General features: G+C 50.7%; 1 protein-coding gene across 5 annotated transcripts in view; it reads left to right on the top strand.

Annotated features, from left to right (window-relative positions):
* LOC111857253 (FYVE, RhoGEF and PH domain-containing protein 4-like) overlaps positions 1-12,557 on the top strand; it is a 32,858-nt gene that overhangs the window by 18,529 nt on the left and 1,772 nt on the right. For 4 of the 5 annotated variants that reach the window (XM_023837916.2, XM_023837930.2, XM_023837940.2 and 1 more), the window contains exons 3-17: positions 3,706-3,837; positions 4,373-4,547; positions 6,286-6,628; positions 7,449-7,538; positions 8,308-8,453; positions 8,531-8,687; positions 9,190-9,328; positions 10,093-10,151; positions 10,932-11,078; positions 11,168-11,340; positions 11,429-11,459; positions 11,584-11,664; positions 11,787-11,912; positions 12,011-12,160; positions 12,340-12,480. In XM_023837916.2, the coding sequence (XP_023693684.2) occupies positions 3,706-3,837; positions 4,373-4,547; positions 6,286-6,628; positions 7,449-7,538; positions 8,308-8,453; positions 8,531-8,687; positions 9,190-9,328; positions 10,093-10,151; positions 10,932-11,078; positions 11,168-11,340; positions 11,429-11,459; positions 11,584-11,664; positions 11,787-11,912; positions 12,011-12,160; positions 12,340-12,480 (2,090 nt within the window). Of the gene's footprint in view, positions 1-1,821; positions 2,062-3,705; positions 3,838-4,372; positions 4,548-6,285; positions 6,629-7,448; positions 7,539-8,307; positions 8,454-8,530; positions 8,688-9,189; positions 9,329-10,092; positions 10,152-10,931; positions 11,079-11,167; positions 11,341-11,428; positions 11,460-11,583; positions 11,665-11,786; positions 11,913-12,010; positions 12,161-12,339; positions 12,481-12,557 lie in introns of those variants that run through there. The other variant, XM_023837949.2, reaches the window with a different exon arrangement.

Raw genomic sequence — 12,557 nt, 5'->3', positions numbered from 1 at the left:
ACCTTGGTCAGGATTTGTAATTTCTGGACCTGAATTTTCCACCTCTGCTTATAATATAAACAAGTGAATGTAGAGAGAGGACATGTGCTCCGTCTCACACATGACCCCCCTTTGGCCAAAATGGCCACGCCCCCTCCTTCACTCGCCACTGGACAAACCACACCCCCTTTGCTCTGCTACCAGAATGACCACACCCCCTTTGCTCTGCACTGGAATTCCCACACCCACATTTCTGCTCTCCATCACAATGACCACACCTCCTTACATGTTCTGCACCCCCACCTCAAGCCACACCCTCTCCCCCTTTGCTCTGCCCCAGAATCTTCATGCCCCCTCTTCACATCGGGAGTTGGTAGATGCAGCTTGATCAGTGCGCTGGACATGTCGGGGGAGCACTGCTGTCTGCCGTGGTGAGCATCAGCGCAGGATGTGACTGGAGCTGTCCTCTCTGTGCAGGTTGCTGGCCCTCATCACATTCAGGAGTTTACATTTCTTTTGAAGAGTGATTGTCACTTTTTCTTCTGATTGCACAGCCACCATGTAGCTATGAGTCCCGGCAGGTTGGACAGGTTCTGCAGCTGTGGTCTGAAGTGACAGACGCTCGGGGGGGGTATTTTGGGAAATGCCCCAGGCATACGAGCTGCCAAACATGTGCATTTCTGCAGCCCGGTCAAAGGGGTCGGGGGAGAGGGCTTCCGACAGCTGTTAATATACTGAATGTTTTTGTTTGTGGGTGATTTCGTCACAGACAGGCAGTTGCCGTGCAGAGTGAGGTTTCCGAAAGCACCTTGCCGGGTTCCTGTATGATCAGAGCTCGTCCTTTGTCACTCGTTCACCGCCCCCTTCCCCCCATTCACTGCCAGGAGGGTCAGCGGCACCTCTGACATGTCCCAGAGAGACGTGCCTTTGCATGTATCTTGCTGGCCCCATGGCGGCGTCTCTGTTGAGTGAGGGAATCGGGATCGACAGGAAAAGGCTCGCGATGCAAGGTGACACTCCTCACACCACGCAGTCGGACGTTTTGTCTTGAAGCTCTCTCCCTCCGGGTTTTCTGTATCACGTTTTCACACTTGACAAAGGCACGCTTGTCAACGTTGTGCAACTCCGCCCTTTTCTCTACATTTTCATCTCGTTTTTCTCTCTGGGGGATCAGAGCGTTCTGTGGCGTGAGGCTCAAGCGGGGTGGTGGGTCGGGCTGTCTTAGCGCTGTCGACTAATGCGAGCATCGAGCTTCCTCCTTCTCGCTCTGCGCCCCTGCAGCTCGGCGCTGCTGGGCGATATCGCGAGCACCCCTGTTTTATGGAAATGGCACAAATGCAGTTAGGATGACCGGTGTCTGGAATCCAGTAAACACTTCACTGCTGTGTCTTTTGTTGTTGTGGGCTGGTCTTTCTGCGTTTTGCTGTGTTCTTACATAACGTCCCGTGCCGTGTTTTTATTTCGTAACAGGTCCCTGGATACAATTCAGCGTCGTTCCCTTAGGAATCGGTTCATATTCCCATCTAATTTGGGCTGCTTTGTATAACCCGGAGTGAACTGTGCGGTGCAGCGGGGTGAACCAAAAATGCTACAAGGGGGCGTTGGAGAGTGGAGCTTCACTTTGAGCTTGACTTTCTGTTTTTCTGGCCTGTCTTTGTGTCTATCGGGCAGGTCAAGGCGCACAAACAACATCTTCACTCGTGTCCATGGTGTGAGAAGTAGCCTCTCTTCCACCACGGCCCCCCTCCTTCCTCGTGTTATTGCTGTGTTCCCGTGCATGTGATGTTTATACACACACGCACACACCTGGGGTGTGTGTGGACGCACACACGTAAACATTCAGAGGGAGTATTTCCCAAAACGGGGCTTGCGCAGAACTCTCACCGAGGGCTCTGGGAACGAACGGGACGCTCGATAGTCTCCCAACGCCACGCTTCCACGGCAACGGGCCACCGGGGATCCCCCCCCTGGGGCCTCAACATTCCTGCTCTCCTGCTTCGTGGCGAAGCTACAATCCTGGTTTCTGGGTGTTTCTGGAAGCGTACGTTGAGTAGCGTCACTCTGAGGTTTGGCTGTGTTCAGGTATTCTTTCTCGCTCCTTTGCCCACACTTGTCTTTTTAATGCCCCGTTGCCAGGGGCTGATGTGAGCTCAGCAGATCCGGGTCAATGCGGATCGTTTGACTGTTACCTGACAAACGGAGTCTCTGTTGCTGTCTTCTGTGTCTTACTAGCCTGCTTAGGGCTGCGTCAGTCAGGGAAACTTTAATACTTTACGTGTCAGTTGTCAAGTAGCCAAACCAGGAGCAGGTGGACCTAAGGTACTTGTGTGAGCACTGGCACAACAGCACTGAACACTGTCAAACACTCATATCCACACTTACACACACTGCACCACTGTCTGTCCTGAGATGGTGCAAGCCCTGCAAAGCATAAATGGAATAGTGACAGGCATGTGCGTGTGCGTGTGTTTGTTGCATCGGGATCTATGTTTTGGTGTTGGCCAAAGGCCATCGCAGGGATATTCAAGGCGAATCTCTTAATTCTTGACCTGTTTAATGAAGCAGAACTTCACAACAGTAGCAAAGTAGTGGTGCTGTCTGTGGAGATCCTTTGTGGGCAGAGGGCAGGGAGGCTTGGAGGGATATCTGAGGATTGGAGGACGTTGAAGGAGAACCACATGCGTAGCGTTGTTACTGATTGTGTTTGCTTTTTGTCTGCGTTCGTTATTAGCATGATATGCTATCCATGTATTTCGTCTGGAGGACCTGCGATGCTTTAGCTTAAGGCTGACATGCTGGGACACGTTAAGAGATAAGACTTTTGTGTTGGCTGCGTTTTTTTTTTCTTCTCGTGATTTCTAGATTACGGCTTTAATTTACAACTCCGTTAGGTAATTGTGATCTCCAGGTCTCCAGTAAAAATGCAATTCCAGTAATGAAAATCCGAGTATAATGTTAATGACACTAGACACGCCAATGACACGCCTCTAACCAGATTCCCGCTCCCCTATCACACCACCGTTTGCTCGGCGCTTAGGGAGATGAAAGGCTGTTGCCATGGTTACCGCTTTTCCGAATCCGAGCTGGCTTCCTCAGGTGCGCTTTCGTGCCGGTCGGAGGATCTCAGAATTTCCAAACTGTCTGGGATGCCGCCCACAAGTTAGCTGGAGATCTGAGGGTCTGTTTTTCGCTTGAGGGGGGAGGGGGGTGGGCACTGTGATCTACCGAGGGGATTTTGTCATATGCCAGTGCAAGCAGGTTTCTGCGCTGTGGCCTGTGTATTTGGCGCCAGTACAGTAATGCTGATGATTTAGGTGCTAAAATATATAAATTACAGCAGTGTTTCTCAGCCCTGTCCCCCGTAGACAGTGCACATTTTTGCACCCTCCCAGCTGTCAGCACATCTGTTTCCAGGTATTTGGTGTTTCTGATTGGCGGGGAGCCGGGAGGGAGTAAAATGTGGACTGTCTGGGGTTCCTGAAGGACTGGCTTGAGAAACACTGAATTACACGATCGCTTTCATTTTCAGTACTTTGGAATAAAACAAAATGCCGATCAACGCCGGCTGCCACCTGACATTACTCGACATTAGCACTGGCGAGGCTCACAGATGATGCCATTGATATAAAGCCGTGAGCCACACCAGAGGCGTGTGACTGTATGTTTACTCACTTCGCTTATATGTGGTGAAATCTCCATATCCATGACCGGCTTGGTTTGTTGCAGCTCACGGCAGCAGTTACGGCAACCCCTCCCCGGGCGGGACGGCTCTCCAGGCACATGGGACCTATAAGAGTCACCGCAGTGTAAATGGGAAAAGCTCAGCATTTCGGCCGCATCTGCCTCACAAGCCACCAGGTATGTGACTGTATGCCCAGTGACGTCACTGTGGGACCTCAGTAGCGCATAGCCTCTGCTGCCACCTGCTGGTCAGCCCATACAGTTACATGCCGCCATCTGAGTACATTTTACAGTAGCTGTTTGTGAAATGAAGGTTCAGATGCCACACTACGTGGTTTTGCTCTGAAACACCTACCTGATTTTACCTCAGAGGAACCCACAAAGCAGCCCGTGGGCACTGGGTAAGGTAATGTGTATCATTGTTGTTCTAGTTCAAATAGTTAGTGTCTCAAGGATGAAGGTGTTGTTTGGCTTGCAAGTTGAGATTAACAACATCACAGTGAAGATACCATGATCAGTTTTGGCGGGGGGGTGGGTAATTAAAGCCCCCATACCAGATCCCTGAGTTAGTGGAAAATATACAAGTAGAGCAGGAAGCTGACCCTGTGGGTCTATGATGCTGTAATGTTGTTGAAGTGTTTGCATTTGGTCAGTGTAGTGTAGTTGTCACTACAGATGGCTTGGATCATCTGCCCCAATCCCCCCACCGCAGTGCCCCCTAAGCCGCCGCACCTCCAGAGCCCCGCGACAGAGTCACGCTCACCCCTGGCTCAGGTGAACTCCCTCGGACCCAGGATGGAGGAGGGGGTGGGACGGCCGGCTGCAGGCAGGGTCCGGGAGAAGCCCTCAAAGGTGTCGAACCTCATCAGCCAATTCGAAGAGAACAGGTACGGGCCTCGGCCGGCTATCGGGCCTGGGAGGCAGAACCGCCACTGAGAGACCCGAGCCCTGGTTCTGGAGTAAAGTGAAACAATCGTGTCCTTTTGAAGCAGGGGTGGGAAAATTGTTCCATGGAGGACCGGTGTGGGTTTTTGGGATGGCCTCTCAATCAACCAATCACAGTGGGTCCCCAGGACTGGAGAACTACTGCTTTATTATTGGCTGATTGAGAGGTCATCGCAAAAACCCGCATCCACAGCAGCTCTCTATGGAACTGGTCCCCCACCCCTGCTTTAAAGCCTCAAATTCCGCTGCTCTCATTTAGCATGGGGTCATCTGCTCTTTTGGCGCAGCAATTGGAAACCGGTCTTTAGAAATGATGAGCTTGATTATTCGTGGTGGTGATAATCACAAGTCTCTTCACATCCAACACAATGACGGGCTGTAATTCCGCTCGGCATTGTGGGACAGGAGAGGATCGGGGCTAATGTGCAGAGAGCGTTAGTCACCGTGGATGATAAGGCAAGAGCCACCATAGCTTTGTCAGCGTTTGTAAATCCCGGAATAACGAACCAGCTGATGCAAAATTCTAAGCAGTCACACATATTTCTGGACATTTCTTTGCACAATGGAAAATTCTGTCCTGTAAAACGTTGGACAGGTGGATTCTAATATGAGGTTCTGCTTCTGAATGTAAGAAACATGCAGCACAATCCTCTGGTTGTTTTCTCTAAATTAGGGTTATGGCTCTCCTGATGTATACAGCAAATATGTTGGAATAAAGCAGATTTTTGTTAACTGTCCCCCCCCCCCCACCCCCCCGCTTCCTCTAGATCTACATCCTGCAAACAGGCTTTTATTAACTTTTTTAATAGATTTCCTCAAACTCAGCCACAATGAGTAATCCATCGATAAACGTGTGAAAATTGTAGCACAGAGACGTCACATAGCAGTCTGAATGTGACTTGTCTGATGTCCTTCGTGTGACTTGCGAGCAGAGGCGCATTACAGATGGGGCACCGTGTCATGTGATCGCAGCGCGTGTGTAACTTGCCTTTCCTGTTTGTGCAGAATTAGTGTCTTAAAGGGCAGCGTACTTTGCCTTCCGGGGGAAAAAAAAACATATTCCATTCAGCCCCCACACCGGGGGGCCGCGTAGGTAGTTTTTTTCTTGTTCCTGTGCCACAGACACCCTCCAGTGTTTATCTGCTCCATCAGTTGCCACCTTCCCTTCCATATTCATTAAGTACAGACACATGTGTATTCATATCTTTGTGGGGACTCTCCATTCATATCTATGGGCATAACCCTAATCCCAGCAATGAGAACCTTAAACCTTTCCCAGCCCCAACTTTAACCATAAGTAACCAAACAAAACACAAGACTTTAGGCATTTTAGGTTTTTCATTGCAGTCTCAGATTTTTATAAAACTGAGGTTATCCTTGTGGGGACCAAAATCACGTTGCCAGAAGGTAAAAAGTTTTTATCACACGGTGGGGAAATCTGGTCCCACAATGTAATAGTACAACAACGCACACAGACACACAGACATAGACTCACGCATGCACATACACACAGACACACACACACACGCACACACACTTCCTCCCCAAACACAGACCTGCTCACAGAGCACAGGAAATCAGCCTGAGCCATCACGCCGCTGCATTCCTCTACCATGTAAGCGATCTCGGGGTCCTTCGGTACCGCCGTGTACCCATTGGACCCTTCTGTTTGCCCCGCAGCCACACCGAGCTGAAGGATGCCTCCCTGCTGAAGAGCAGGGCTCCCCGAAGCAGCCCGGCCCACAGGACCGCGCAGAGAGCACAGGAGTCCCGGCAGGGCGACTCGGTGGCCCAGAACCTTGGGCGCGATGGAGAGATGCAACCGGCCAACGGGACACTGATCCAGATGGACAGGGTTGCCGGAAAGACGTCGCCCGTCGACGGGACGGAGGAGACGGACACCGGCACAGACAAGATGCTCAACGGGGATGTACTGTCAGGGCAAGGCGTGACGGAGAGGACAGAGGGAGAAGAGCATCACGGGGGAGCCAGTCTGAAGGAGCCCAGGAAGGAGTCACCACAGGTAAGGGGGTTAGGGACCACTGACCTGAAGATGATTGACGTCAGTTTTGCACAGGCAATTGTAGGAGATACCCAATGGCACTTTTGTTGTGGACCTCACATGCAGTAAGCTGCTCTCCTCGTTCCCGTTGGCATTTTCGCCTGGTTCCGCAATCTTTCACTATAACTTCTTCATTTACACCCGATGTCCCCATTCAGGGTTTCACACGGTGTTTAGGCAAGCAGACATCCTGTGCCGGCCACGGCTGTGTGACCGGGAAGGTCTGCTAGGTGTGTGTTGATCGATAGCCGCACGTGTTCGCCCCTCCCCCGACCCCGTTGCATGAGAGGGTTAGCTAAAGCTTGCCCAGTGTCCTGGGCACTGGTTTAGGCAGGGAACCGGCTTCCTAGTGTGGATGGGACTCGGGCTTCAGGAAACGAGAGAGCAAAAGAGGAAATGGTCTGCGTGTGTGTGGCTGCGGTGACATTGCCAGGCTACACGAACAGCCGGTGAGTTTCCAGGAATGCAGAGGTTTCCCTGCTCTGAACGTGCCCTCGGACCGAGCCGAGTCACAGGGACCACAGGAAGGGGGGGGGCAGGAAAACACTGCGACTAATATCAAGCCCCGAAGGAGGAGCGGGGGTGCCACTAGAGATTTTGGGCCCCATGAAAGCAAATCATATTGGGACCCCCACTCCCCCTTAGCGACACCCCTGTGTAGGAGGCTCATGGTGTTGGTAGGATGCGCATGAACAGGGACAGCTGTAGATTATTTACTGAGTAACGAGACTGACACTGCCATGTGGTTACCCCCCCCCCCACCCCCCGACACCCCACCAAGGAGACCAATGCGCAGAAGCTGTACAACATAGCCAATGAGCTGCTGCAGACGGAGAAGGCATACGTCACACGGCTTAACCTGCTGGACCAGGTCAGTCAGACTGCAGTGTGAGCAGTTACTGCCTGGATCTGTAATCTGTATCACTTGTGCGTCTGCGTCCATCTGCATGTGTCTGTTTGCATCGGCGTTTGTCTTTGTGAATCTGCGTGTGTCTGTGTGCATCTGCGTGTGTCTGAGTGCGTCTGCATGCATTTGCGTGTGGCTTTGTGTGTCTACGTTCATTTGCATGCATATTTGTGCATTTGTATGTGTTTGGGCTATGCTGTTTGATTTTTAAAACAACGTTATCTTTGTTGAGAAATCATTAATCACATTGAAATTAATGATAAGCCTGTATGTGTACGTGTGTGTGTGTGTGTGTGTGTGTGTGTGTATGTGTGCGAGCGGGTTTACCTATCCTTATGGGGACACAATGTCCCCATAACGTGATAAATATCTGTTTTTTTCCCCCTATGGGGACCGGTTTCCTGGTCCCCATAAGGGAAAACTCTATTTTATAAAAATCGGTGACTGCTATGAAAAAACTAAAAATGCAAAAACTCTTGTATTTTGTTTGGTTACTTATTGTTATGGTTAGGGCAGGGTAGGGGTTAAGGTTGTCATAGTTAGCGTTAGCAGGGTAGGGGTTAAGGTTGTCATAGTTAGCGTTAGCATTTTTCCTATTGAAATGAACGGTCCCCATAAGGATATGTTTACCCTACATGTGTGTGTGTGTGTGTGTGTGTGTGTGTGTGTTTGCACATACATTTCAGTGGAGCTTCTGGTGGCCTAATGATGTGGCCTTTTTCCGCTTGTGCAGGAGTTCTCCCACAAACTGATGGAGGAGGCAGAAAAGGGTTCATTCCCAGTGGATGTGGTTAAGCACATCTTCTCCAACATCTCCTCCATCCATCTCTTCCACAGCCAGTTCTTGCTTCCAGCCCTGGAGAAGCGCATGAGCGAGTGGTGAGATGAAGTGACCGATCACATTCTAGAAGTTTCCTTGACCACGGCCCTTGTGAACATCCATGTCCCTCCCCCAGGTCCACCACACCTCGGATCGGGGACATCCTCCAGAAGCTGACCCCGTTCCTGAAGATGTACACGGAGTATGTGAAGAACTTCGACAAAGCCATGGAGCTTATCAAGATGTGGACGGAGAAGTCGTCCCCATTCAAGGCTATCATCCAGGAGATCCAGGTACTAATGTCAAACCTCTGTGCTGCCTGCAGGGGGCACTACACACCCCTATCAGATATGATACCTGCCGGCATTCTTCTCATCTATGACGCTGGCCAAATTAATAATGTTTTATCTTAATGTGTTTTAGACACAGATTTTTAATTCATATAATTTATTTGTAAACTTAAGCAGTTAATAGAGATATATTGTAAGTTTATTTGGCATATCATAAGTGAATTATGTGGCTGCTTAGGGTCCAGCGACCACCAGGGGGCGCCTCCATCTGATCAGCCTGTCAAAACGGGAAGAAACATTACAAATGACAATTAGGCTAATTAAATTTTGCTTTGGGCCCCAAAAAGGGTTGGGTGGCCCCGCATGTCAAACTGGGGTCTTGTCATTAATTAGTCCTCTGGGGCGTAGTTTGGTGTGGCCCGATCCGGCCCTGACTGGTGGGAGCCACAGTGTAGCCGTGCACTAATGGTGCTACCAGCCCGGCGTGACCCTGTGCTGTTTTCAGAGCCAGGAGGTGTGTGGCAACCTCACCCTGCAGCACCACATGCTGGAGCCTGTGCAGAGGGTCCCAAGGTATGAGCTTCTGCTCAAGGACTACCTGAAGAAGCTCCCACCGGACGCATCCGACCGCTGCGACGCTGAGAGTGAGTCAGCCGGCCAGCAGGGGGCGCAACTCACCCGCACATCACCTCCAGCCTCAACACCATCAGTGGCACTCCAAACAATCACACGCTCATGCTCTGCGAAGCCTCCTATCCAACCTTTATAATATCTCATAAACGCTACATAAACACTGTCTAGCAGTGCAGGGCTCACATATGCCCACTGCACCTTAGGGTATGATTATACTTGACACTTGCAATGTGCATGCTAGCGCGCTATTGCTGCATTTTCTTGCACGCATAGTTAATGTCAATCTGGAGGATTAAAATTTGCGTCCACCAGGGGGCAGTGTCTGTCTATTCGACTTTGAACTGCTTCAGCTGTGACAAAACATTCGTCTGTGACAATTCAGCTTCATCTGTCATCTTGGCATTCCTGCAGTTTGACTGTCGTACTGCATGTCGACCAAATATGTCAACATGTCATCAAGATGTGTCGTCCTTGTCGTTTGACTGCGTCGTTATGCTTGTTGTGCAAAGACTGCAGAAGTACAGCTTAAAGTTGAATTGACAGACATGTTTTGTCAGGCGAACAATCAACATATACAATCTCGTTGTCAGACTAGTTTTGTCACAGCTGAAGTTTGGTTCACGGTTGAACAGACACAGCTGTGTTCTGTTACATGGGCAGTCGACATGGACAGTGCACATTGTTGACATATTTTTGGCACAAATGGAGCCCCGTACTGAACACACCCATCATACGAGCGACGGATGATCTCACCAGGCTTTCTCCTGTCCCTTAGAGTCTTTAGAGATCATCGCCACGGCAGCCACGCACTCCAACACGGCCATCCGCAAATCCGTGAGTACCTCCAGCATGGACTTGGGCCTCAGCGAACGCTCCTTGGGGAGTTTCCTGTCTCCATGTTTCATCCTGTGTGGAGTTTCCTGTCTGCATGTTTTTTTTTTTATAAGATTCTGATAGGACAGTAAGTTAAATAAGGGTTAATGCATGACCAGCCATGCATTTTTTAAGAACCTCCTTACACCACAGTTACTACACGTCAGGCATGTACATTTGTACCTGAAGACATTATTTTCACGGGTGTGTTGGGCGGTAAGAGGGAGGAAAAACGTGGACTGTCTGGCAGCGAGCTGGGAGGGAGCAAAAAGGTGGACTGTCTGACAGGAAGCTGGGAGGGAGCAAAAACGTGGACTGTCTGGCAGGGAGCTGGGAGGGAGCAAAAACGTGGACTGTCTGGCAGCGAGCTGGGAGGGAGCAAAAAGGTGGACTGTCTGACAGGAAGCTGGGAGGGAGCAAAAACGTGGACTGTCTGGCAGGGAGCTGGGAGGGAGCAAAAACGTGGACTGTCTGGCAGCGAGCTGGGAGGGAGCAAAAAGGTGGACTGTCTGACAGGAAGCTGGGAGGGAGCAAAAACGTGGACTGTCTGGCAGGGAGCTGGGAGGGAGCAAAAACGTGGATTGTCTGGCAGCGAGCTGGGAGGAAGCAAAAACGTGGACTGTCTGGCAGCGAGCTGGGAGGGAGCAAAAACGTGGACTGTCTGCGGGTCCCCGAGGACCCGACTGGGAAACACTGATACAGTGTAATAAATCACTGCTGTCATTTACGGTCGTCTTGTAGGACAACCTGAAGAAGCTTCTAGAGATTTATGTGATGCTGGGAGAGGAGGAAGACATCGTCAACGCCACCAACGAGTTCATTAAGGAAGGTCACATCCTCAAGCTGGCTGCCAGGAATACCTCAGCTATGGAGAGGTACCTTTTTCTGGTAAGAGCCATTGAGTATTATGCTTTAAAGTGAATATATATATAATTTTGCTGCAGCGGTCTCTAAGCACCATGGTTTTTGCGTTCCAGTTCAACAACATGCTGCTCTACTGTGTGCCGAAATTCAGCCTGATGGGACAGAAGTACACCGTCCGCACGCGGATCGGCATTGACGGCATGGATGTGAAGGAGACGTTTAACGAGGATTACCCCCACACCTTCCAGGTGTCCGGCAAAGAGAGGACCTTAGAACTCCAAGCCAGGTAAGTTGATGGCTGCTTGTCGTGTAGGAAGTTGCTTGGCGATTATTCAGTAAAGCCCACATTAATGTATCTTCTAATTTGTGTTTAGCTCTGAGCAGGACAGACAGGACTGGTTACAGGTAAACATTTAATGTTATGCCTTCAGTTCATGTTTCTTCATGCCAGTCTGGTTTAATAGCTCAGATTTCAGATGATTTATCAGGAAGTGGCGGCTCAGTTTTCCTACGTGGATTTTTCTTTCAGGCTTTCAGAGAGACCATTGACATCTTCCACCAAAAGAACGAAACGTTCAAGTCAGCCTCCAAAGACACGGATGAGGTGTCGGTGAGTCGGGTTCCATCGTCGTGCCAGTGTTAACGTTTTATATATTTATTTGATTAATCTTTTGCACGCATGCTTTTCACTCACCTGTGCGTGTGCGTGCGCTCCTACGTTTTGTGTGTCAGGCGGCGGAGTTGGGCAAGCGTGCCCCCCGCTGGATCCGTGACAACGAGGTGACCATGTGCATGAAGTGCAGGGAGGCGTTCAACGCGCTGACGCGCCGGCGACATCACTGCAGGGCCTGCGGCTTTGTGAGTGAAACGCCTTGGGGAGGGGTTTGGCCTGCATCTGATTGGCTGACGTGACTGTGAAAGGGTCTCATTGGGACTCCGGTTGATTTCCTTTCCAGGTCGTCTGCTGGAAGTGCTCAGACTATAAGGCCCCTCTGGAGTACGATGGGAGCAAGGTCAACAAAGTCTGCAAGGACTGCTACCGCATCCTTTTGGGGCACCTAGACGGTGGGGAGCAGACGGAGGCCAAGAAGAAGGGCATCCTGGAGGTCAGAGAGGCCACCCTGCAAGAGATCAACACCAAATGCACTGAAACGCCCTAATAATGGTCTAAATGGTGTAAATTTTAGGGTTGCCAATCAGGCGAGCCAGATTTGGGCATGTGATCTCTGTGGGCGGGGCATCCACTGGTAGCCCTTCTAATGGCGTGATCCCCTACACTCACCAGATCGAGGCAGCCCAGTTCTCAGGGAGCAGCATCATGTGTGGCTTCCTGCAGTACAGCGAGAAGTCCAAGCCCTGGCAGAAGATGTGGTGTGTCATTCCCCAGAAGGAGGCGCTGGTGCTCTACTTGTACAGGGCACCGCAGGTGAGCACACACATGTCCCGCGGTGTCACTGACATATTACACATGCTGATGTGCTTTAGTCTTTATTTTATTGCGCT

This window comes from Paramormyrops kingsleyae, chromosome 3 (assembly GCF_048594095.1).
Source record: "Paramormyrops kingsleyae isolate MSU_618 chromosome 3, PKINGS_0.4, whole genome shotgun sequence".
Taxonomy (NCBI): Eukaryota; Metazoa; Chordata; class Actinopteri; order Osteoglossiformes; family Mormyridae; genus Paramormyrops; species Paramormyrops kingsleyae.
This window is presented reverse-complemented; position numbering and strand designations above follow the sequence as displayed.